Raw genomic sequence first — 22,861 nt, forward strand, 5'->3', positions numbered from 1 at the left:
TAATTAAATCATCATGCTTTCAGAAAGTTCCTTCTGTCAGTTGCCAGATTTCTAGACACTCGACCAAAACCTCATCGCTTCTCCTTTGCCTTCCTTCCCCATATCCTTCTCCAGGAAGGCTCGTGCAGCACAGCGCTGCCCAAGCAGCAGGCGCTGAGCCACGCCGCCAGCCCTGCCTCCCAGCCCACAGGGGCACCATCTCCCTGGGCAGGAATTTCTCCCTGGCCTCCTCAGCCGGCATGTCACTATTTGCGTACTCAGCCTTCATTGCTACCACTCCATGCAAATGATACCTAAAACAAAGTCAGAATGCCCCTGCGCTCACATCTCCCGTGCCAGGAAAGATTCACAGCCCCCTGTAACGCTACTCTGCATCTGCACTGTGCCCACAGTCCTGCCTAAGCTTCACTGTGTCTGCATGTTTCTGCCCCAACATCCAGGCTAGAGCTCCCCAGCCAACAGGCTGGTTACAGAACGATATTACCAAGCGACCCAGACAACGCAGACAGATGCAATCAAGTTCAAAGCGCGTCCCTCTGCTGATATACCTATGTTCAAAGGGACTGCACGGCTGCAGGGCGGGTGCCTTACTCACCAAACCGTCATTAAATCTCCCCCAGCAGCTGCCTGTTATGTTCCTGACTTGGAGCAGGGGAACACTTGGATGGTTACCTGATTCTGCTCGCGCCTGACATGGCTCTCAGTGCTGGCCGCCCATCTGTGCTTCTGGGAAAGCTGATAATTTACCACAAACACCCCATTTTCTCCATAATTCTTCCACACCCAAAACGCCTCGCTCTGAACTCTGCAAAAGCCTTTACCTCTCAACAGGGGTGACCTAAGCTCCAACGAAACACAGCAGGTCTATGGCTTTCCTTCAGAAGGACTTCACTCAAGGTTTTTGCTTTTAATTCTTCCTGCTCCTCCCCAGAGTCTCTACGCTGGAAGAGAAGTCTCTATTTATGATGCCCTCAAGAGCCAAATAATCTAAAAATATAACCAGGTGAAAGTAAATCAAGATTTTATCTTGAATCAAATGTTATTTTACAAATAACCTGCTCCTGAAGGAAACTGATCCGAGGCATTCTAGGGTATTTTTCCCTCAGTCAAATAAAAAACAAAACCAATGCTTCCCATCTGCTGAACTGCTCTACCTAAGTGAGCTACAAATAAACAGAAATGAACCAAGTGGATGCAGTGCTGGTGCAAGACAGCATTTCTAATTTCTTTTACACTTCATGTAACAGCAACAACCTGGCTTGCTGTTGCAGAACCACAGGATGTATTTTATTTCTGCCCTTACTGTCTGGGAGTAAAAAGAAAAGCTTTGCCACCAATACCACTCAGCTACCCTCTCAGAGCACAATAAATGCGCCCCCTCAAAAAGATATAAAATACGTAAGGTGTCAGTACTTTGCTGTATTTTTGTAATTCAAGTACTGAGCACTGTTAGCACATACAAATAAGAGCTGTGTAAGCCTGTACAATCTAGTGTTAACCCCAGCACATCCAAACACACCTGCAGAGAACAAAAAGCACCACGAAACATGGGTTTCCTGTGAAACTGACTGCCTGACAATCAACTTCTCAAAGCCATTTCTTAAACTTCCTGCAACACTTGGCACGAACAGTCTGAGTAATTTAAAATGCCTGCATAGTTACACTGAGGTACACAACTACGTGTCACGAACACGAGTTTAGGTTTTGGGGACTCTACAGCATACTTTGAGTTTGCAATTTGGTCAAATAAAGAACTCTGTGTGCCATGCATCAAAAAAAGATTATGGAATGGTGTTTTTCTATCATATTCATGCGAACTAACTGCCTGTATCCGGAAGTAAATAGGTGTTATTGTGAAGAAAGTCTGCACAACAAAAGGGCTAAGCTTTGTAACAGGTTCCAACTCTGCGAATATTAAGTGAACTTCAACATGTCAGAATTTCTCAAAACCTTGAATGCAATCCTCTGGAAGTCATATTGAGCTCCTGTTCCTTTACAAACACTAGGTGGCATCAAAGCCCTCTTTAATGAACATGCTGTAAAAGGAGTGCCCACAGCCCCCGCTGCACCACTGCCCTACACACACCCCCATGGGAACAAGGCCTGAGCGAAGCTGCAGCTGCTGAGGACAAGGAGGGAAGGGCCCCTCTGAGGGCACAGCAGCTTTACAGAGATGGAAAATACAGGTTTTAAAGCCCAGTCGGAGCAGCAGGGTTATCTGCTAAAAAGCTAATACAGCCCAAATTGAAAAATGAAGGCAAAAAAAAACAAACACGCTTTTCATGATCTCTTAAGGCGACACTCGAGTGTTCAACAGTCATAGGCACTGGTGTTGCAGAGTGGTCTTTGCCCTTGAAACTACTCTAAGTAGTAACATCTTAAATGGAGATAGGCTTCTTTAGTTTAGTTCTGAATTACTTTGGCAATTTTTTTAAAATCTCTGCTGCCATGAAGTACACGGCCCCTGTGGTCTGACACCATTACAGAACACAACAGGCAGCCCACAGCTCTGTCAGGCAGCATTAAACAAACCCAGTGCTACCGGCGAGGCTGTTAAAAGCTTTGTGTGCTTTACTGGGGTGATGGTTTTTATTAAAAAACATAATCTGCAGTCATTTTTGGGTTGCTGTTGGCTCCCTGCAGTCCACTGGTACAGTCAGAAGTTACAGCTGCAGGTGCACAGAGGCATGCTTGCATTTAGGTCAGCTTTCAACAAACAGGAGCGGTAAGTATTTGAGAACATCACAATACAGCTAGACTCAGAAGCACACGCACACACATTCACTCCTGGCCCTGTGAATGACCCCCCTTCCTTTCTGAGAGAGTGGGAAGCAACTAAGTGTTCTTTGTTTTGTTACTCTGTCTGCTACTTTGTGTTTAAGTAATTGGGTATCAAAATTAAATTTTATTCAAGGCTTGTGGTCAGAATCTGGAGGCAGGTCCCAGAAGCGCAGTTCCATGTTCCATAACACAGTAACCATGAGCAAAAAACAGCACATACTTTAAAAAGCAAACATAAATCTAGAAAAAAAAGGATGATTTTCATTTTGTATTCTCATCTATTTAACTTTAAGAAAATGTTCCTCTATAATAAGACAGAAAATTATTTTTTCTTCCCAAGCAATACAGCATATCAAAAAGCACAACTGCTTTATAGGGTGAATACAACCACTGACAGAGACTGCAGACAGCTCCCCAGTTCCCAGCCCCCTGCCCCTCAGCTAACATAGAAGCAGGACAGATGGGTGCCCTGTCACAGCATCGTGCCACTAGACAGGAGAACGCAGACAGTCTTCAACTCCCTCCTCTGCTTTCATGCGCAGTTCCATACAGACAGAACAGCAACAGCTGTGTCCTTGTCAGACCCAAAAACTTCCTGTTAAAAGAACTAACAAAAAAGCTAAAATATATACATGTAACATTCAGGGTTTCTTTTTGTTTGTTGGTTTTAATCTCTTAACTAACATTTTTGCAATAAGGCTTTTTGCCCAAACATTTGATTTTATTATAAAAACATAACTGTGCTTTCTGCAGTAATAGGTTTTAGTGGGAAAGCTTCTGGTGCTAGACTGTAAAGCAGCAGCAGAGTACTGTGACATCAGAAAGCAAAGTACTCCTCTGGTCTACAAGAAGCTGGAGCTCCACAATCCACACAATCCATTCAGTGTAGAATGCAAGGGAAAATTGACAGCAGTCTTATCCTTTCTTAATTCTCTGAAATATTAACTACGTTGAAATGCAAGTCCCACATGAAAGTTATCATCTCTGCTGTATGTAAACCAATTTTAATGTTTGCAGGATACTGAACTTCTTACTGGCCACTTTCCTACTAACCTGAACAAGTAACTCCCTCATGTGTGCTATTTATTTTAAACCACTGGCCTTGATCTAATAAAAGCTGCAAGTCATGTTGAGTGGAGCTGTATGGTTCCTTTTCCATATTCCAAACACAAGTTGTACATATCACAGCAAAAATGATATTTTCCTAGATTTCAAAGTCTGATGATTAACTGAATTCTGTATAAAAAGAAAAACACCCTTCAAATTGTGCACATGGAGCAGACTGAGACACCAGATTCTGCTTACTATCATGTAGTAAGAGCAAATTTGGAAGGCCATCTAATGCCCAACCTGCAGACAATCACAGAAGAGCTTGCAGTGAGCAGTGACTTATTTCTGTGTCAACAGATCACCAGCAGGAGAACTGAAGGAGAAACCTGAAGACAGCGAGTCCAGCCCTGATAAACAGGAAAAAAAAAAGTACTAAAGTAGTCAGAATATGAAAAAGCTAAGAGTGCAGGCACTAACGTTTTTGTTACCCTCAACCTATACAGGGAAGTTTGCAGAACATGACTTAAAAAAGATTAAATCATGACATGCTTAAGTGTAGCTAAAGAATTACAAAGATTAGTGAACTGCAAGACAGTGTACACAGATTACCTGAAGATTTACTCAGCTTTGCTGAAAATACAGCAGTAGGCTTTTCCTTTTCTTTAATTGAAGCAGCTTCTCTCTCAGCTTCCTTCTCAAAAGCTTCTGGTTTTACTACACTGACTATCTCTTTTTCAGTGGATACAGGTAAGGTATCTGTGGCTGGTAAGGACAATATGGATGCTTCAGGCACTTCTCTGTCCACTGCCTCCAAGGACTTTTTCAAGACACGAGCATCTTCTTCAGCTTTAACTTCTACATTCTTTATAGACAGATCACAGGGTAGCTCTGGGCAAGGCAACTGCCCCTTCTCATCTTTGATCTCATAACTGATACCTTTGCTTTCATCTTTGTGCATGATTTCTCTGTCAGCAACTTCTGCCACAAATTCGGGAACAGTTTTAGGATCAACTACCATCACAAAGTCTTCTGCTACTGAGATTGGGGAAGACTCTGTGGATGAGAGACCTTTGCTGTCTCCTGTTTTTGGTTCTGTAGCAACAGATACATCAGCTGAGTAAGTCATAGCATTCAGCTCTTCCATTTGAAGGGGAATCTTCTCTGCCTTAGCTATTTTTGTAGGTGTTGGCTCAGATGGCTGCGTGGCCACACTTTTGGAAGAGTCCAGTTCGGCTGGGAAAGACTCCAGATAAGGCTTGCCTGGGGCAGCTACTGAATCTACAAGTTGTTCTTCATGTTCATCATCAGTTACAATGCTCTCAGTTGATTTACTTTTTAAGATGAGAGACTGCTCTTCACTTTCTTTCTCAGGAAAGTCAGATATCACCTCTCTATTAAACAAGTCAGATTTTCCAAACTGTGAAGACAGTTTTTCAACAAACTCTTTGTGTTCAGGCACATCCTGAGAAATGCATTCTGTTACTGGCATCTTTGAATAATCTGTTAAAGATGAAGAAGCAGATTCACCAGAGACCTTTGTTTCCTTAATTAAGTCACATGCAATAGATATATACGGAGTCTCTGTATCTTCAGGACTGGCACTACTCTCACGATCAGCTTTAAGTGTCAATTCCTCTTTTGCTTCTTGGGCCTTTGTCGATGGTACATTCACTGCTTCCTGGTATAAGGGAGGTTTTTCTGCCTCTTGCTTTACATTCTCATAATTAGCAGTAGGAATAAATGTTTCTAATGGGGAAGCTTCAAGCTGCACAGTAGATGTTTCTGTACCAGCAGTCCCACTGCTTAGCGGGGCTTCCATGACAATATCAGGCAATACTGGTGATGGAGCAGCTTCCGAGCCTTCGAATGAGGGGCAGAGCTGCGTCACAGGTTTCAGAGTCTCTTGTACTGACTCGGAGGTTTGAACTAAATCAATCTTCGTTTCATAAGCAAGTTTGGTACATGCCACATCATGCATTTCACTTTCATATGCTTCTTGTACTAGATCAGGAGTAAGACCTTCAGGCATACTCGCTGCAATGTCAGATAGCCTATCAGCAGTGCTATCTGTTTCAGCATAGTCAGCTTCCTGGCCTTCCTGCTTGCCAACTGCTCGAGTACTAAAATCACCTTGTTCTGTGTTCTGAGCTTTCATCTCTGCAATTTTTTTCTCGTCATCAGTTCTATTTTCTGAAGTGCCTTCCTCTAGTGGAGAAAGAGATTTGACTTTGTCACCATCAGGAGTTACAGAGGCTTCAAATTTAGTGCAAGTGATGTAAGTCTGAGGAGGCTCTTTTACAGCTTCTGGGGTACTTGGGAAGGAGAGATCTTCAGCACTGCCTTCACTCTCTCTTTCATAATCCTTCTGCACCACCAGCTTATCTACACCGTATTTGTTATCTAAACTGCTTTCCACTGTGCCATCTATCTTACTTCCAACATCCTCTCTCAAGCTGCTCAGTCCATGACTAGGACCTTTTAATTCCCATATTGGCTCATATGGTTTGAAGTCTACATATTCTTCCCTCTGAACAGTGTCTTTTTTCAATGCTCCCTTTTCACCATAATCACCACCTTTGTACTTGTCTTTGTTATAGAAGATATCTTCCTCAATTTTCTCAGACAAATCTTCAGGAGATTCTGGAGACATTTTCAGCTGCTGTGCAGGCATTTTCTCCAGGTTACATAATTCTTTAGGGCCCTCTAGCTGCATTTCTTCTTCAGCTTGAGATAAAATGGCTGCTTCTGCTTTAGCGAATGGGGGTTCCATTTCTGAGTATTTCATCTTAGAAATGTCTTTGTTTCCCTCAGCAAGAAATGGATTTGTTATGTTTTCCATTGTTTCTTTACAAATCTCACTTGCATTTTCTCTGTAAATGCCTCTTGCAGGTAATCCATCTGAGAGTTTATCAAAGGCTGTGTGCTCTTTAAAGGGATCAGCTGAGAGAGGAGAGAAGGAGGGAAGAGAAGCAGCAGTATCAAGTGGGACTGCAGTAAAATCCTCTTGACCAAGTGACTTAGCGCTACCTGGCTGCTCCTGCAAGTCCATAACTTTTTCTGTGACCGTGGACAGAAAGGAAAGTTAGAGAATGCAAGTGCTCTTAAAGTCAATGCAAATTTTCATGACAAGTTCACATGATGTTAGTTATGGAGAGGTTCTGAGTTCTGTAACAGATATTACTAGCCAAAAAACCAAAGTATCGTTTAAAGTATGCTATTCTATTTCATCTCTTCTAGCAGAGAAGTATGCAGGAAGTAGGCTAGAGAAGCAGCAACTTTTTGCAGTGCAAAGATCACAGTAAAGCTGAAGATGCCAGACAAGTACAGAGCATCCAAGTATAGCAGGCAATATTGTCAAAGTGCAGAGGGAAAAGAAACAGAAAGAGGGTATGTCCATACACTTGTGCATAAATATATGCACAGACGTTCATGCCAGTAAGAATTTTTTTTCAATTTTTTGTTTAAATAATGGGAATTTGGTGGACAATGTAGCTAACAAAACCCACTAAAAATATATAAAATTTTACTTATATGAAGTACTGCAGAAAGTTACTATGGATTAATTCTTTCTGCTAAATCAATAAAGCAACTATGCTTTAATGTGCTAACCCGCTAATAGTATCAACTGCTCTCTTACATCAAGGGTCCAAGAACTCACAGATGGCTGTAGTTTGTTTACAGAACAGTTTACCATGTAAATAAATGAATACGTATTAAAATATTGAACAGATCAACGGAAAATTCAAAACTGAAAAAGAATGAGAGGCGCTATTCTTGGACCCATGCTGACTTTTAGTAAAGGCAAACTCATTGGAAAGAGTTAATGAGATCAGATCAGAAATGCAGGATGTATTCAGACAAAGGTGAGCAGAAAGAACTTGCCTGCAGAGGAGTGCATCAGAGGCGCAGATGTAGCAGGAAGAGCAAAAAGGGTCTCATCTGAAAAACAAACAAATAACCTCAGCAGAAATAAAGGCTAAATAGTTTGATGGGGGAGAGGAAGGGGAAAGGGAGGGAGGAGCGAGCAAGTAGTTCCCAGTACCTAGACAGGCATGTAGCCAACACCCACACAGAACCTCCGAACTAGATACAAGCCAGGTAATTTGGGAGAGTCAATGTTCAGAGTTCTCCCTTTGCAACAGGATCTTTACTGAGGTAACTGAAGGATCTCCACCCTTCAAGCCAAGGTCCAGTTTAGGATAAGATACACACCAGCAACTATTTTTTATTTTCGTTATTCAAACTTGCATACTACCAAGCAGTTTTACTACCTCCATCATTAGAAAAATCACCTGCCATTGACACACTGTCCTTAACCTACTCCCTTTGTCAGAGGGTTTCCTAGCTCCTAATATTTGTGAGAACAGCAGGGATAACAAGACTCAACCAAAAATTCTGAAAAGTTAAAAAGAGTAAAGCTCTGAAACTCTCCAGAGAGTACTGATCTGGTAACAGTGCCTGTACTCCTAGTCACTATTTGCATTATGTTATAATGTAGACAAACTTCCAAATGAAGGCGTTCTTAAATCTTTCTTTGTCTTGAGTCAAGAAGACTATTTGTTTTTCTAAATTTGTATTAACCTTAATATTTCACTAGAGAAAGTTCCAGACCTCCAATTACAACCCGAAGAGCTAAGTAAATATAAGGAAGGGCACCGTGCTCCAAAGGTAAGATAGTCACTCATGGTCACTCTGCTTCACAAATGCATGTCAAGAAGCCAGAGGATCCCAGAGTTTCAGATTTTACACTACCTGAAATAAAGGCATAACTATATTTTACAAAGCTGCATTAAACATTTAATGAAAGCCCAGTTTAGAAGCAGCAATGTCAGTAGGAACTAAACAAACCAAAACCAGTCTTCCTCTATATTCAAGTCAGCAGCAGTATTTTTCCCAGATCTGTCATGGCCTGTTGGCATTACATCAATGTAAAAATAGTAACATTTAGGTAACTATCTTTTAATTCAAAAACTTCATACACTCTTCAGAAAGAGAGTGCTAAAGAGTATTTGCAGTTTGCACTGATTGCATTTCCAGAATTGAAAATTATTTCAAAGCATTTCAATTAGATTTTCAATTTCCAGTCTAGACAACATCAACAATCTTTAGTTTTATTTGCCTGGACAAAGATCAAGTATAAAGAAGCTGAGAACACATATCGTAATTAAAAGCAAAGCGAAATAGAATCAATTGCTTTCAAATGATGAAAGGCAAGGAATGAGAAACATGGTGAGTCCAACAGAATATAGAGAATAATCCAATGAAGACATTATGGTCATTCAGCGTTGAACCAAGACTTTCTCCAAAAGCAATGCCACTTCAAGAACCTCATGACCTGTTTGGCTTACTCAAATTATTCCCAACTGCAGTTTTCCAAAAATCAGAAGTGTTTGCACAACCTACATTTCCTGTCACAATACAACCAGTCATTTTTGTTTTGCAGAACACTTATCTTCAAGTGATGTTTAGAATTCACAAACCATGGCAAGAGTAATAAAATTGGAGCATAAGACTCAGTATTTAGAAGCTTCCTTAACTCCTGCCAGGCTAAAGAGGGCCTCTGTTCCGTCTTCTGGAAATTACGTTTTCCTATTAAGAACCACAGAGTGCAACCTCAATTCCCAATTTAAAACTTGTTAAAACAGTGCTACAGTTCAGTGGCAGCAAAAGCTTTTAAGGATCAAACCCACACCCGAGGACAGCTGACCAATCTGATACCACAGGTCACAGAACTGCACCACCCACCCACACACCGCCTGTCCTTTATTTTGGGAGATGCTCAACCCGTGGGCCTGGGCTCCCAGCCATCTCTTCAGCCAGGTGCTGACCCCCCTGCAGAGCCCGCTGCCACGGGCTCTGCAGGGGGGTCAGCCACGCCACCAGGCCTGGAGCGAAACACGGGGCTTCACCGAAAATACAGCCTGAGCAATCAGTCCAGAGCACTGCTCTGCTTTCCTGAAAATGATGCCAAAAGCAGGAACATCAAGTATTTTCCTTCAGTCTCTAGCGTGCCCACTGTGTCAAGGGCCACTGTTGAACTTTAGATTTGGCCTCACCCTTTGCACCAAGAAGCAGCACTCTCTTATCCCCCAGCTTTATGCCTAGAGGGACTGAGCAAGTAGCACCTCCCAGCCGTAAATACGGAGCTCTGTCCCTCTTTTTGCATGCCAGATGCTGATCCTACTGAAACATTTCATACCACTTGGTTACATGGATCAGCAGTGCCTGCATATCCCTGAGCCAAGGCCAACATTTCTTATCACCTCACCTCTTCCCTGCCCATGACACACTCCCCTTGGAGCACTGCACACACAAACACCAGGTCCAAAGCCTCAAGGGAGCTGCCACGTGCCAGCTCACCAGGAAGCTGGCAACAAGGAGCACTGCTCAGTGTGCACCTTCCCCCAAAACACACACTCATCTCCTCCAGGCCGTGCTGGAACAGCAAATCTATGTTTGCTGGAAAGGATTTACACTTGGGAGCAGAGGAGATGGGAAGGGAAGCAGGATGGACTTGAAGAGACTGTACAGCGCAGCATCAGGAGAGAGACAGGCACTGGAAGAAAAGGATCTCACCATGGGGAAACCAAGCACAAGCCAAAGAAGTGGGGATGCAGAAAATCTAGAAATAGAAGGGTGAAGAAAGAAGACAGTCTGCTGGGGTAAGGAGGTGAAGAGGAAATCTTTTTAATGCTTCACAACCCCAGCAAGAGAGGTTTCTGCTGAGGAACACTGATTTTAGCAATGTGATCCCTGATTTTGGAGTGGTGCATTGAGACAGCACAACACAGGAACTCGCAGGTTTGGCCTCCATTTACTCAACACAAACACACAATAGCCATGCAAGTCACTGAACTCCCAGCTTCTCTTAATGGAAGGATATTATGCCCACACCCATACTTTACTTTTCACACATAGCTGGAGTGTGAAAAGGGATTATATAAAAGCAGTATTTCCTAACCAGCCAAGGAGAACCACCCACTTGCCCTCCATCCACATCAGAGCAGCATTTTTCCTGCCAAAAGGAAGATAACACGAGGACCATTTCCTGCTGTTGGCCCTGTCTAACACCTCCAGGCACGTGGGGGGGAACAGAGTAGGCCCTCTACAACTCATGACTGCTGAGGGAACCACCCATTCTCTTCAAACTGTAGCTCAAATGACTGAAGGGAACGAGTTTTTTCCAGCACTGACATTTGCACTGAAGAATCTTTACCTGTGATATAAGAATTGGAGGTAGAAACCTTTCAGAAACCGGGGGTGCTTTGCCTTGGGTGCTGGAACCAGGGGCCAGTCCCACAGAAGTTCCAGCACAGCCTGTACTTTGGAACACATGGGAGCTCAGATATAACTTTATGACAGCCCATCAGCATTGGTCATGTAATACAGACCTGTGGTATCACGCGCTGAACAGCCCTTAGTGCAGATTTGCCCGGGTGTTTTTGTTCTGCTCAAATACCAGACTCGAGCTCATGCCTGAGCCGACTGAGGAATCTGAGGTGACTTTATCAGGTACTATCCAGAGCATGCTTCATTAAGAACAACATTCTTACCTAGATTTTAGTTTCACAAACCCCTAAGAAATATTTTTAAATACTGGGAGAGGGGGAACAGCCAGACAGGAACAAGACTTCAAAAGCTTTCCCATCACACCCCCCATCCTCACAGGCTAGCAGCTATGCAATAAATCAAGAGAATACAGGGTAGCTGTAAATTAAGAATGGGATTGTGCAGGTCAAACTAAAGATTAAAATATAATATTTCACTATGCACATACGTATCCAGCAAAGGAGCCGTGCAAATTTATTTATGGTCCAATTTAAGCTTCAGTGTAGCTTTTTAAAAACAACCACCCATGTATGTGAATATATCACCCTAAGAGGAGAGGAGAAAAAGAACGTTAACACATTAATGCACAAAGTGATTCACTTTGATCTTTCTTTAAATGACTCAGCAAATTTTACCTTGACTTTATACAAAATATTGCCCCCCCCCCAAAAAAAAAGTGCAGCTCTTCCTTTCATTAGCACGAACCCTCACACTCAAAAGCTCTGTAAAATTGTTTCAACTAAAACATAAGTTCCACTAACATAAAACTGATTTATGTTTTTAATTTATGTTTTGTTTAAAAATAAAAAAGTGAGATGGCAACTTACCAATGAAGCATCATTTAAAACTCACATTCTGATTTTGTACCAATTTCCCTGCTAACCAGGGTTGTTATAGGAAACCATTATTATCAGTTTAAACTGAAACTGGTTAATACCAAAGTTTTGGAAAAAGAGCATAGAATTAAATGAAGAGAAAGATTTCTGAGACAACAAAGAGAAAGTGAAGTTAGCTGCAAAACACTTCCAGAGAAAGAGAAAAACATTTTAAAATGAAAAAGTAGTAAACTGACAGTTCCTGTGAAAACAAATTAGCCCAAAAAATGAATTTTCTTCAAAATATATTCTTGCCACAAGAAAGCAGCAAGCAGAGGACTTAAGTCTAGTCACAGAAAAAAAAGAACTGAGAAGAACATGCTTTGTCCCCATTGCTGGATTTTTGGTAACAAATGCACCTATCCACCTGCTCTCACACACAACTTTCCAAGCATCAGGTTTATGTAAGACAGGTCTGTTGTTCTGATACACTCCTCATTTTTATGTATGAGCTCAGTATTGAAAAAAGAGACAAAAAATATTTTTTCCTTACATATATATATATTGATAGTATGCTTCATCCTGATGCACAGCTTAGCTTTATTAGGGGACTGCATCAGGGAATTTGCTGATGCTAGATGACATTTTCAGTCTTCAGAAAATAAAAAACATTTCCTGGATTAGTTTACTGGAGATTGTACGTTATTCTTGCCAACCGTTCTTTTTTTTTTTTTTTTTTTTTACGAATAAAGTTTTTAAGAATCCACTTCACCTCTGCATTTTTAAGAAAAATATCAAAATGCCTGCTAGCAAGACAAAGTACTAATAAGACAGACCCACCACAATGGGACACTGATTCTGAAGAGCCTCTCTTGTTAATACAAATATGTAACAATAAAAGAACAGACAAAATAAGTGGCGTCTCATGTGGCATAAAAGTTTTATCCACAGCAATTCCTGTGGGGCTGACAGGAAAAGAAACTGCCTGCTTCTTCAACACATCAAGTTGTTAATTTGCCCACAGCAAAGACTGCCCCAAGCTGCATTATTTATCTCAAATTATTTACAGAGAACATGCACATGTATTACTGCTAAAGTTTTACTCTTTATGATTCTGTGGTTCTTACTGTTTTGTGATTTATTTATTTTTACAGATTCAGGAACTACAAAAACCCCCCAGGTCTTTGCAGAGCAATGCAATATCCTCACATTTTATAAGCACAAGGACAGAGTGCTATGCTTTCCCCTGCCATGTGCCAATATCAAATTATTACAAGTAAACTGTTACATCTTGGCATAAAGCGTCAAAGTCTGTATCTGACCATTTGAGAAAGTTAATTTAAATATATTAAAGCAGAGTCAAGTTCTCAGATGCCTAATTCCATGCTGCAGTGCACAAAAGCACACAACTTCGCAAGAACTTTGAGAAGAGCAGCTGCCTACACAGACTCCATTTAAATCACCTCCTGTTCTGATGCAGTTGTTCTAAATACAGTATTTCACCAAATACTTAAGCAATTCAAGATGAGGATTCAACAGCTAATAGCATCTTTTCGTATCATTAGATCCGGCTGCAGGGCCACAGCAAACAACTAGGTTCTCTCACTCGACACTGTTTAGTCATACATGTAGTCTATAAACAGACATTTCCAGTTTAGTAAATTAGACTGTAAACTACTTGGAAATCTTAGAGAAAAGTATTTACATACAAGCCACTACAGAAGACAGACTGCTGCAGATTCAAATGAAAACAGAAGCCCTATTTTTAACATCTTGATGTATCAGAGGTAGGATCACAAAAGGATCCAAGAATTTTATCATCAGCAAGGGCAACTGGGAGTCCTCTTGGGACTTCAGCTACTGCCAAGAGGCACCATGCATCATTTGCAGAGTAAGTTCCACTATACTGCATTGGAGACTTCTAATTTTACATTAGTTGAAACAGATCAAGAAAATGAGTTCCAAACAAACATTTTGAACGTTTGCCACTTTAGATACTCTGTTTTATGGAAAAAAGTCTCTAGCCAGAAGCAGTGTCATCTTACTGTTTAATAAATCTATAACCAGAGTGGTTTAAGAAGCTTTTTTTCCTCCTTCAGATATGGTATTTGCATGGTACAACTCACAGCACCCTTCCTTCTTTTCAAAAAGTGACATTTGAGGGGAGTTGCTCCACAATGCAAATACTGTTCAGGGTACAAGGACACGGGTAAGCTATGCCATTCCATCTTCTTTTGGTCAGCTAAAGAGTAAAAAGGGAGACTATACCAGCCCTGCAATACTCATCTACCAACCAAAGCAGGAACGGGGTACAGGGAAGATGTGTTAATGCCAGCTGTATGATGATTCCCTCCATTACAATTGCCAAACTGCCAAAATGAATGTCCATTGTAAGAGCGTTGGTATTTTGTTTGTTGTTTTTTCTTTCCTTTAAAGACCTTTAAATACTTCTGACACAGCTGTCAACCCCTCCTTGGTCTTGCATCAAACGCTGATGAATAATTCTATGGACAGGATCCAAGGGGCGTTACAGAAGACGCTTGTTTCGCCACTTCCTATCTCCAGGCTCTCACCAGTACAAGTATCCCTGTATCTCTCTGGAGCAGGGACACAATTTTATCTGGCTTTTAGGGGGAAAAAAAAAAAAAGTTCACTTAAGAATAAGCAGCACATAACAAATAACTTTCACCTAGATTAACCAAAAGTCTGTATCCTTGCCCAGCTATATCAACTGATCTAACCACAAAGTGTTTTCTTACAGAAGTAGCATCAGGTGGTGGGTAAATACCTCCTTTTATTAACATCAGGTGGCCACAATCATCAGCTTCAACTGTTCAGAGCTCACCTGTGAAGGCCTGAAAATACCCACTTCATCACAAATAAAGGCAAATATTTAATAGCAAGGCTTAGAATGAATCTAGAGAGCTCAGATATGAATGAATATTCACAGATCAGGGATTTATATTTAAGGATTTAAATTATTTTAATATACTTAATTTAAAATAAAAAGCAATCTAGCCAGCTACAAACACAAATCCAGCTCTACACCACCTTATAGATGAGAACTCACACTGGCAGTATTTGTAACCAAAAACTTACGGAATTAATCTAAAAACTAAATAAGCCTTACATAAGATCCAGATTCTTTAACCATACATTGGCATAATACACAAATTTGGGTTCTGGCAGTGCCACAAAACAGAAAAACATAATTACATCCAAACTTATTCAGAAGCAGGAGGTCTAAAGAGCCATGCAAACCCTATAATTATGCAGACATTATCCAATTTAATTTCAGAGATTATACCAATCATAAGAGTCCCCTTCACTGATTTGTACAGATGGAATTTTTCTCTGCTTGCTCCATGATTAAAGAAATTAAGAAATATTTAGATTAGCTACTTTATCATTGCAGAATACATTTATTAGCTAAATTAATCTTTCAGAAATGGAGAAGAGATGCTACCAATTTCTTCCAGCATCTATTCCCAACACATTACCTTGTGTGACAAGCCTCTGTCTTAAGAATTTGTAGTCTGCAAAATAAAAACAAATGGATGCGTAAGGTAAGTCCGTGCCACGAGACAGAAAAAACACGGATATTCTGAGGGTTCAACAAAGCCATTACCATCATGTAAGAATATCTTTTAAAGAAATGGATGAAGCGATGTGAAAACATTAAATATACTATCCCAATAATCTCCTTTTAAAGGAATATGTTCAGATATCAAGTAGGGCTATAATCCTGGGTTGCAGTAGATTTTGGTCAATACAGGTTTTAACTGCCCACTTGGGTTTTTGAATCACTTAGACCACTCACATACAAAGGAGAACTGATTTTCTTATCTAACAATGAGATCTTTTAAACAAAACTTGGGTTCAAAACACTGGAAATTCCTCCCTTTGCCCTTTGAACAGCATTTCTCAAGCTGAAGGCATGAATTCTCAAAGACTAGGCTGAAGACCAAGGAACGACCTTTCTTCTAACACTACCGCATACTTTTTTCTACTTTCTCCAGCTCTTGTTCCTTTTCCTTACGGTTCTCCAGCTCCAACCTGCTTTCTAAAGGCCTCACACATGCTCTAACCATTTTGCTCGGCATTCATTTCCTTATCACAAAGGACAGAGATGGACAGGCATTACAGGCTTTTGTCTTCTCTGAGAAGAGGAACTATAGAACAGCTCAAAAAAACTGGTCACAAAACACTAATAACTGGATAAGCAGTAGGGTTTTGACATCAGACCAACAGCATCTAATGGGCCAAGAGCATTTTTAATTGGAAACAGAAAAGTTTATATTTATCTCAGTCTGCTGTCTTATTTAAAGACTTCTCAATTAACATATTCTTCTTAGCTGATGAAGTTGATGACATGATTGCTCCACTCATTAAAAAGCTGCAAGTAAAAGTTCACAATACATTCCTAAGACAAAAAGCAAGCCTTCCAGCAAAAACAGAAGGTCAAACTGGTATTCCTAGCACTTCCACACAACACCAAAGTAATATTTTCTGTATTGAAAAAGGTATGTCCCCTTTATACATTGGAAAACACTAAATGGAGACAAAGCCATTAAAAACCATAGGGAAGAGCAGTCTTAAGAAAACCTCTACATAGAAATAGTCTTATTTTGACAGATACAGTTAACAGCAGATTATTTCCACTTGAAAGATAAAAACATTCTAATGTAATTTGATTTTCTGACTTTATGAATATTAATAAGCCAATTAATTTATTGCTACTGTCATAGCTCCAAATGTCAAACAGCTCTAAGTCCAGTGATCTCACTGCTACCTGTACTTTACTGCCCCAAAAGCTATCTTAAAAAGTAAAAAACATCATGTAGTGTCTTCAAAGTGTGATAGGAGCCATTTCTATTTCAATCCAAGGAACAAGATATAAAAAAAAATATGAAAATATTTCACTGTTCTACTTAGACTCCCAATTCACTTTATATATGTAACAGCTTCTTTTCTTTAATTTCTAATGCAGCTCAATCAACAGCTACATGATTTTCTCCTACTTTGTATATAAACATTCCTGAATATGTCAGGACAATTTATCTGTAAGCGACATGTGCTGCTTTATGTTTTCTGGACAGTAAAACACCAAGAAGTATTTCCTTGCTTATAAAGTATCTAGAACCTGAAGGACATTTTCAGACTAATTAAGCATTCCTAATTTTTGTATCAGTTTCATAGTTACCATAGTAACATGTAAGCTCAAAAAAAGCCATTTTCATTCAAAACCTTGTTTTAACAGGAAACAAAGAAAGATAATGAGCACACTCAGATATGCCTCGAGTTGTAGGTTAACAGCCCTGTAGGTTAACAGCTAGAGCAACCCAGTGAGAACAAGGAAGTCACTGATGCTGCAAAACAGATGTTGAATGACACAGACCTACTGGCCCTACTGAAACCTCGTGGCAAGCAGCAGGATCTGCACAGAATGGAAACAGTGGTTTCCAGGGCTAGGAGAACGAAGACTGCATGGCTTCTGCTAAGTAGCCAGGCTCCTGGATGGAATGCTCTGCAAGATCCACATCCTTCCCATCTGGAGGAAGAAGAGAGGAGGAAGGAACAGGGAAAGCAACCTCCTCACAGCACACCAACCAGAATTTAGGCTAGAAAAATGCATGGCAATTTACTGAAATAACACAAAATGCTTCAATGTTCCAGTAACAGTTCTACTTTAAGACTGCCTCCTTGCCATGCCAATTGTGTATTTCTCTCCCTGTGAGCTGCAAAGTTGGAATCTTTTGACCTTTATGTTCCAACTACCACTCATTCCTAACTCATCGGTAGATCACCCATTGCAAAGGGACTCGACACTTTCCTAGCAATGTTCTAGGTGTTCTCAACCAGAGCAAGGGAACACCACTGACCTGGAGGCTTGAACATTGCCCTTGCCTCTTCTTTAGAAGGACTGCCATCAGTGCTTATCCAGGAGATAACAAAGAGGTTTGGTGCTCACCAGCAGTGATGCAACAGTGTGGACACCAGTTGTCACTTTGTAGACATGCTGCAAACTCCCTTAAGTAAAGGTAAGGAGGAGGGGAATGAAGGGCAACCAACCAGCAGTTCTGTGGTTTGTAGGATTTCATCTCCAAGGGAAAGCACCCAATGCAATTCAAAGCCTCCCTGTGGGCTACCTCATTATACAGTAGGTGGAAGCTGTGCTGTTTTATCTCACAAAGCAAGTCAAAGGACACCTACGTGCTAAGCAAATACACTATCAAACCTGGCAGGGCCATCCTTGCACATACATCCGGTTAACAGGAGAAATATGGGGTTTGGGCTTCAGAATCTCTTAAAGCAGCTGGTCCCACAGCACTTGACATTGCACGTGTGCACAGCAATATGATATAGAAAGATCCTTCACTGAACGTGGAATACAAAAATGAAAATACTGGCTTGATTGTACCAGTCAAATCGCTGGTTACTCTCCCCCTCTGTACATCACTAAAACGGACACTGGTAACAGCCAGAAAAAGTCACATTCCAGCTTTGATATACACAGGTGATGACCACCTCCCTTACAGCTTTACTGACTACTTTTGGGAAGGCAGGAGGGGATACGTCTCAAAGAAATGCTGAAGATCAGCAGGAACATATTTTAATAACCAAGGGCTGCAAATGAAAGTCACCAGCAGTAGCATTCAAGGATAGCTGTATTTTTTCCAAGTCACGCTGCATTCCGTCCCCAGGCCCCACACAACTCCTCTGTGCATTCATAGCAGCGCACCGGAAAAACTCATCAATGTGGAAAAAAGCCAGAGAGTATATATGCTGCTTTAGAATTTGTGTAAAATGCAAGTCACAGGAGTTCAGGATATTTCCACTGCAGGATAAAAGGGACACTTTGTAATGAAGTGGGCAGAAGCAGGTATAGACCACTACATATAACTGCCCTCCTATCACAGCTGGGGGCAATTTGGTGAGGATGAACTCTAACACAGAATAGTTTGTGTTGCTGGTAGCTTGAGGCTACTGATGGCATCCCTGCTGACCTCTGCTTGACGCAGTCTGGCACGCAGGCAGACTGTTTATGAAATCTCTCCTGAACACTGATGAATAAAACTAAGTCCTAAAAAAAAATAAATGAAAAACAAAACTAATTCATCAACTGGCACATCAGAACATTTGCATATGCATCAAGTCGCAGGCTGCTTGCATGCAAGTCATCACCTTTGTTCGCTTTGGATGCTGGTCTGCCATCCCATGAGGCCAGGCTGCCTGGCTGTGCATATGGGTTTCTTGTTAAGTGTGTGGTTAAATGGCCTACCACAACCTCCCCTTCCAGCAAAGCACTGTATAGCCTGCCTTTAGCAGTATGCACAGCTAGGATCTGGGGCTTTGAAGACAGAAAGTGGTATCTTCTCATCTTAGTTTACTTGCTGATCTTACTTTAGACAGCTTGGGGTGGTAAAAAAAAAAAAAAAAAAAAAAGGATTCATTTTTACCATGCATGACCACCTCAAACCTGTTTTTCTTTGTATGTAAATGTAGGTAATTGAGAAGATTTACAAAGAAAGCTCAAGAATAATAGTAAATTTTGTAACAGTGAGTAGCAAGAAAAAGAAGTGCCCAAGACAACTTAAGTTTTACTGTAGCCCTCTTGTTTTCTTCTGCAGCAAATATTTATATTAGCTCTTAAGAAGGTAGGCTGCAGACACACAGCCAGAGACTCACATTACATATAATTATGTCAGTCTCTTACAACAACACTGAATACTTATAAGTATGTAGCTGATATTAATTACAAAGATTTACTTTTTAAAGCACCTCCAGATATAAATAGTACGTTTTAATGGGCCAAGTTGTCTATACATTTTCTCTATTGTTATGCTGACAAAAAGCAGCACTAGCCCTTATTGTTGGATATAAAAAGAAAACCCTAGCATTCTTCACACACTTGCTATAGGCAATACTATTTTCTCAGAAATAAAATTTCAAAGCTATTTGTCTTAAAACATCAATAAATCAAAGCCTTAGATTTTTAGTATGAAGAGAACATCTTCTAAATTTCTAGATAGACTGCAGTTTTTCACTTATATCGTAAGCTCACAGCAGAGCTGAAAGTAAATGAAACCATAGCCCTCCAGAAGAGGGGGAGCCACCACAAACATGGGGTGATCCATCCCATAGATACCCCACCACAAGCTGCAGGCACCAATTTGATTTTGCCAATTTCACAGCAAGACTGGAAGTGAACTCACTTGAAGCAAGGTAAACATTTTGACTGAGAAACGTTAAGTATCCCTTTAAACATCAACTGTTTTTTGGTTTTACACCAGGTTGCTGTTGAAACAAAGTACTCCTGCACCTGAGAGGACCAAAGCATTCATAGCATATCTAGACAGCGCTTCTATCAAAACAGTTTGTTCTCATCTAGTAGTTTCAAGTGCTTAAAACACAACCTGTAATGTTCCAACCCATCATTAGATGAGCATTTTATCTGCCACACCTTGTCTCTGGGAGCCAGGCCTCCCAAAGATGGCCTCCTCACTTCAGAGCTCTGAATTAGTCACCACTGATAAATTCCATCCCCTCCAGTTAGGTCTTACAAAATAACTCTGACACCACTCCTCAACTACACTACTCAGCCCTCGTAACTCAACCCAGTTGAGTTGTGCCTCCTCAGCTCCAAGAAAGAAGAAATATTTCAGGAATTACTGTGTTCCTTGCCTTATCCCTCTGGGGTTAAGGAGCAGAAAGCAAATGCAGCTCTACAGATCACACTTTTATCCCCACTTTTCAAAGCAACGCCAAGATTTGGTTGATCCTATTTCTTCCATTTTGTTCTGCTTGAGCCTCCATGGCTCCACTCGAGCTGCTTGCCTAGAAAGAAAAAATGACACTCGCCCATCAGATAGGATCCCTCCAGTTAAACCTGTTCCAAGTTTTTTGTCATTATCCGTCATCCAAACGGTGGAAATAAAAATCTCCTCAGCATACTGCTACAGAGAGCTAGCGAAAGCACAAAATCAGAAGGCTTCATAAAAGACAACAGCAGAACCAGCCACAAAGTCCTGGCACACGTGCAACTGAAACACATTCTGAACCTATCCCCCCCAAAACGCAATTCACGTTTAACGGGGCATTTTGTTGTTTCTCCAGCACCTTTTTTCAATTAAATCTCGAACACCACATTCGCTCCTGACGTTGTTACTGAAACAGCGCCGCGGCTGTTCCGGGGGGCTCGGCGGGGGCCCGGGGCTGGGTCTCTCCCGTGCCGAGCCGCCGCCTTTGTGCGAGGCCGGGGCCGTGCTGCCGCCCCGAGGGGCCGGGGGTCCCGCGGGGGTCCCGCGGCCGCTCCCGGGCCGTTGCCATGTGCGAGGCGGCGGCCGGGCGGCGCCCCGCCCTCCCGCCCCGAGCATGAGAAAGAGGGGAGGGGAGGGGAGGGACGCGCAGGCAGAAAGAGGGGGTTTTTGTGAAAAGAAAAAAAAAAAAAATACAAAGGGGATAAAACACAAAGCCGGCTTCCTGCGCGGGGCGCGGCGGAGGAGCGGGGCCGCGCCCGGCAGACAAAGGCAGCGCCCCCCGCCCGCCCCGCGGCACTCACCGGCCGAGCCCGAGGCTCCTCGCTTGCGGGCCGCGGGGGGCTCCGCCGGGGGCTGCTCCCGGGCGGGGGACGGCGTGCTGGCGGCGGAGGACGAGGAGGAGGCGGCGGCCGCGGGGCTCCAGCCGGGCTGCGGCGGCTCGGGGGCGGCGGGGCGGGGCGGCTCGGCGGGGCCGCTGGGCTCCGGCTGCTGCTGCGGCGGCGGCCGCTCGGGCAGGGCTGCGGCGGGCGGCGGGGCCGGCTTCCTCTCCATCACCTCCAGCTGCTCGTCGAAGTCCTCGTCCTCCTCCTCCTCCTCCTCCTCGTCCTCCTCCTGCTCCTTCTCGTCGTCCAGCACGAACTGGTAGTTGAACTGGGGCTGCTGCGGCCGCGGGGGCCCGGAGGAGGAGGAGGAGACCAGGGGCGACTGGTCCAGCTCGTCCATGGCGCCGGGAGCGGGCGGAACAATGAGCGCGGCGCGGCTGGGGCTGGGCTGGGCTGGGCTGGGGCTGGGGCTGTGCCGCTGCCGGCTGCGGGCCCGGCCTCCCCGCCCTGGTGACTCACCGCTGGGGGGGCGGCGGGGCGCGGCCGCCCGCCCCCCCGCCCCGCCCGGCGGCTGAGCGACGTAGGCGGGAGCCAGTGGGAAGCGGCGGGGGCGCGGCTCGGCCAATGGGGCGCGGCCGCCTCATGCATATGCATGAAGGGGCGGGACCGGGACCAGCCCCAGCCCCGCGCTGCCGCCGAGGATGCGGCGGGGCCGGGGCCGGCCCGGAGCGAGCTACCCCCGTGCTCTGCAGTGCGGGGGAGCCGCTGGCTGGGCCGGAGCAGCCCGGGGCCGGGCGGGCTGCTGGGGGACTGCTGGGGGACGCGGCCTCAGCGCAGCGCTCGGTGCGGCCGGGAGGATGTGGGGCGGTGCTGGCGCCGCGCCGGCTGGGCGCAGCGCGGACATCTTGAGGCGAGGCGGCCCCGGGGGCGCCGGGCGCGGAGCCGCGCGTGGGGGCCCCGTGTGGGGGCCCCGAGGCAGCGCGGGGCTGGCGGCAGCCTCCCGGGGGTGCCTCGTTTCCAGTCGTAATTTGTTCGAGGCACGTCATTTTCCCGTTATTCCCTTCACTTTAAGCTGTTCTTTTCTCTGAATGTTCATTCCTGAGCTGTCTGAAGGGATGCACCTTGTCCATCCCTTGCCTCCCTCAGCCCCGCTGGAGCAGCTCTGCTGTCACCTTTCCCTTGCTCCCCCCAGCAGCCGGTGCCTGCGCCTGTTCCAGGCTCAGTTTGGGCCAGGTGGGTTTTTTAGAAGGATGTACAAAGACATGGATGTTCCCTACCTCTACCAGGCACATCTAGAAGGAAA

At 43.4% G+C, this 22,861-nt stretch overlaps 2 protein-coding genes across 2 annotated transcripts in view; both read right to left on the reverse strand.

The window, feature by feature from the left end:
- The window catches only part of RTN4 (reticulon 4), a 43,442-nt gene extending 21,838 nt beyond the window's left edge, over positions 1-21,604 (reverse strand). Inside the window, exons 1-3 of the mRNA XM_032183836.1 lie at positions 21,538-21,604; positions 7,714-7,770; positions 4,441-6,888 (exon numbers count right to left, since the gene is read on the reverse strand). Coding sequence (XP_032039727.1) covers positions 4,441-6,888; positions 7,714-7,729 — 2,464 coding nt within the window. The 5' untranslated portion in view covers positions 7,730-7,770; positions 21,538-21,604. The remainder of the gene's footprint in view (positions 1-4,440; positions 6,889-7,713; positions 7,771-21,537) is intronic.
- On the reverse strand, positions 17,444-22,067 carry LOC116487087 (reticulon-4-like). The gene is given in 3 exon segments (XM_032183673.1): positions 17,444-17,596; positions 21,538-21,568; positions 21,570-22,067. Coding segments are annotated over 3 exon segments (573 nt in total). The 5' UTR covers positions 21,959-22,067.
- Between the last annotated feature and the right edge of the window lie 794 nt (positions 22,068-22,861).

This window comes from Aythya fuligula, chromosome 3 (assembly GCF_009819795.1).
Source record: "Aythya fuligula isolate bAytFul2 chromosome 3, bAytFul2.pri, whole genome shotgun sequence".
Taxonomy (NCBI): Eukaryota; Metazoa; Chordata; class Aves; order Anseriformes; family Anatidae; genus Aythya; species Aythya fuligula.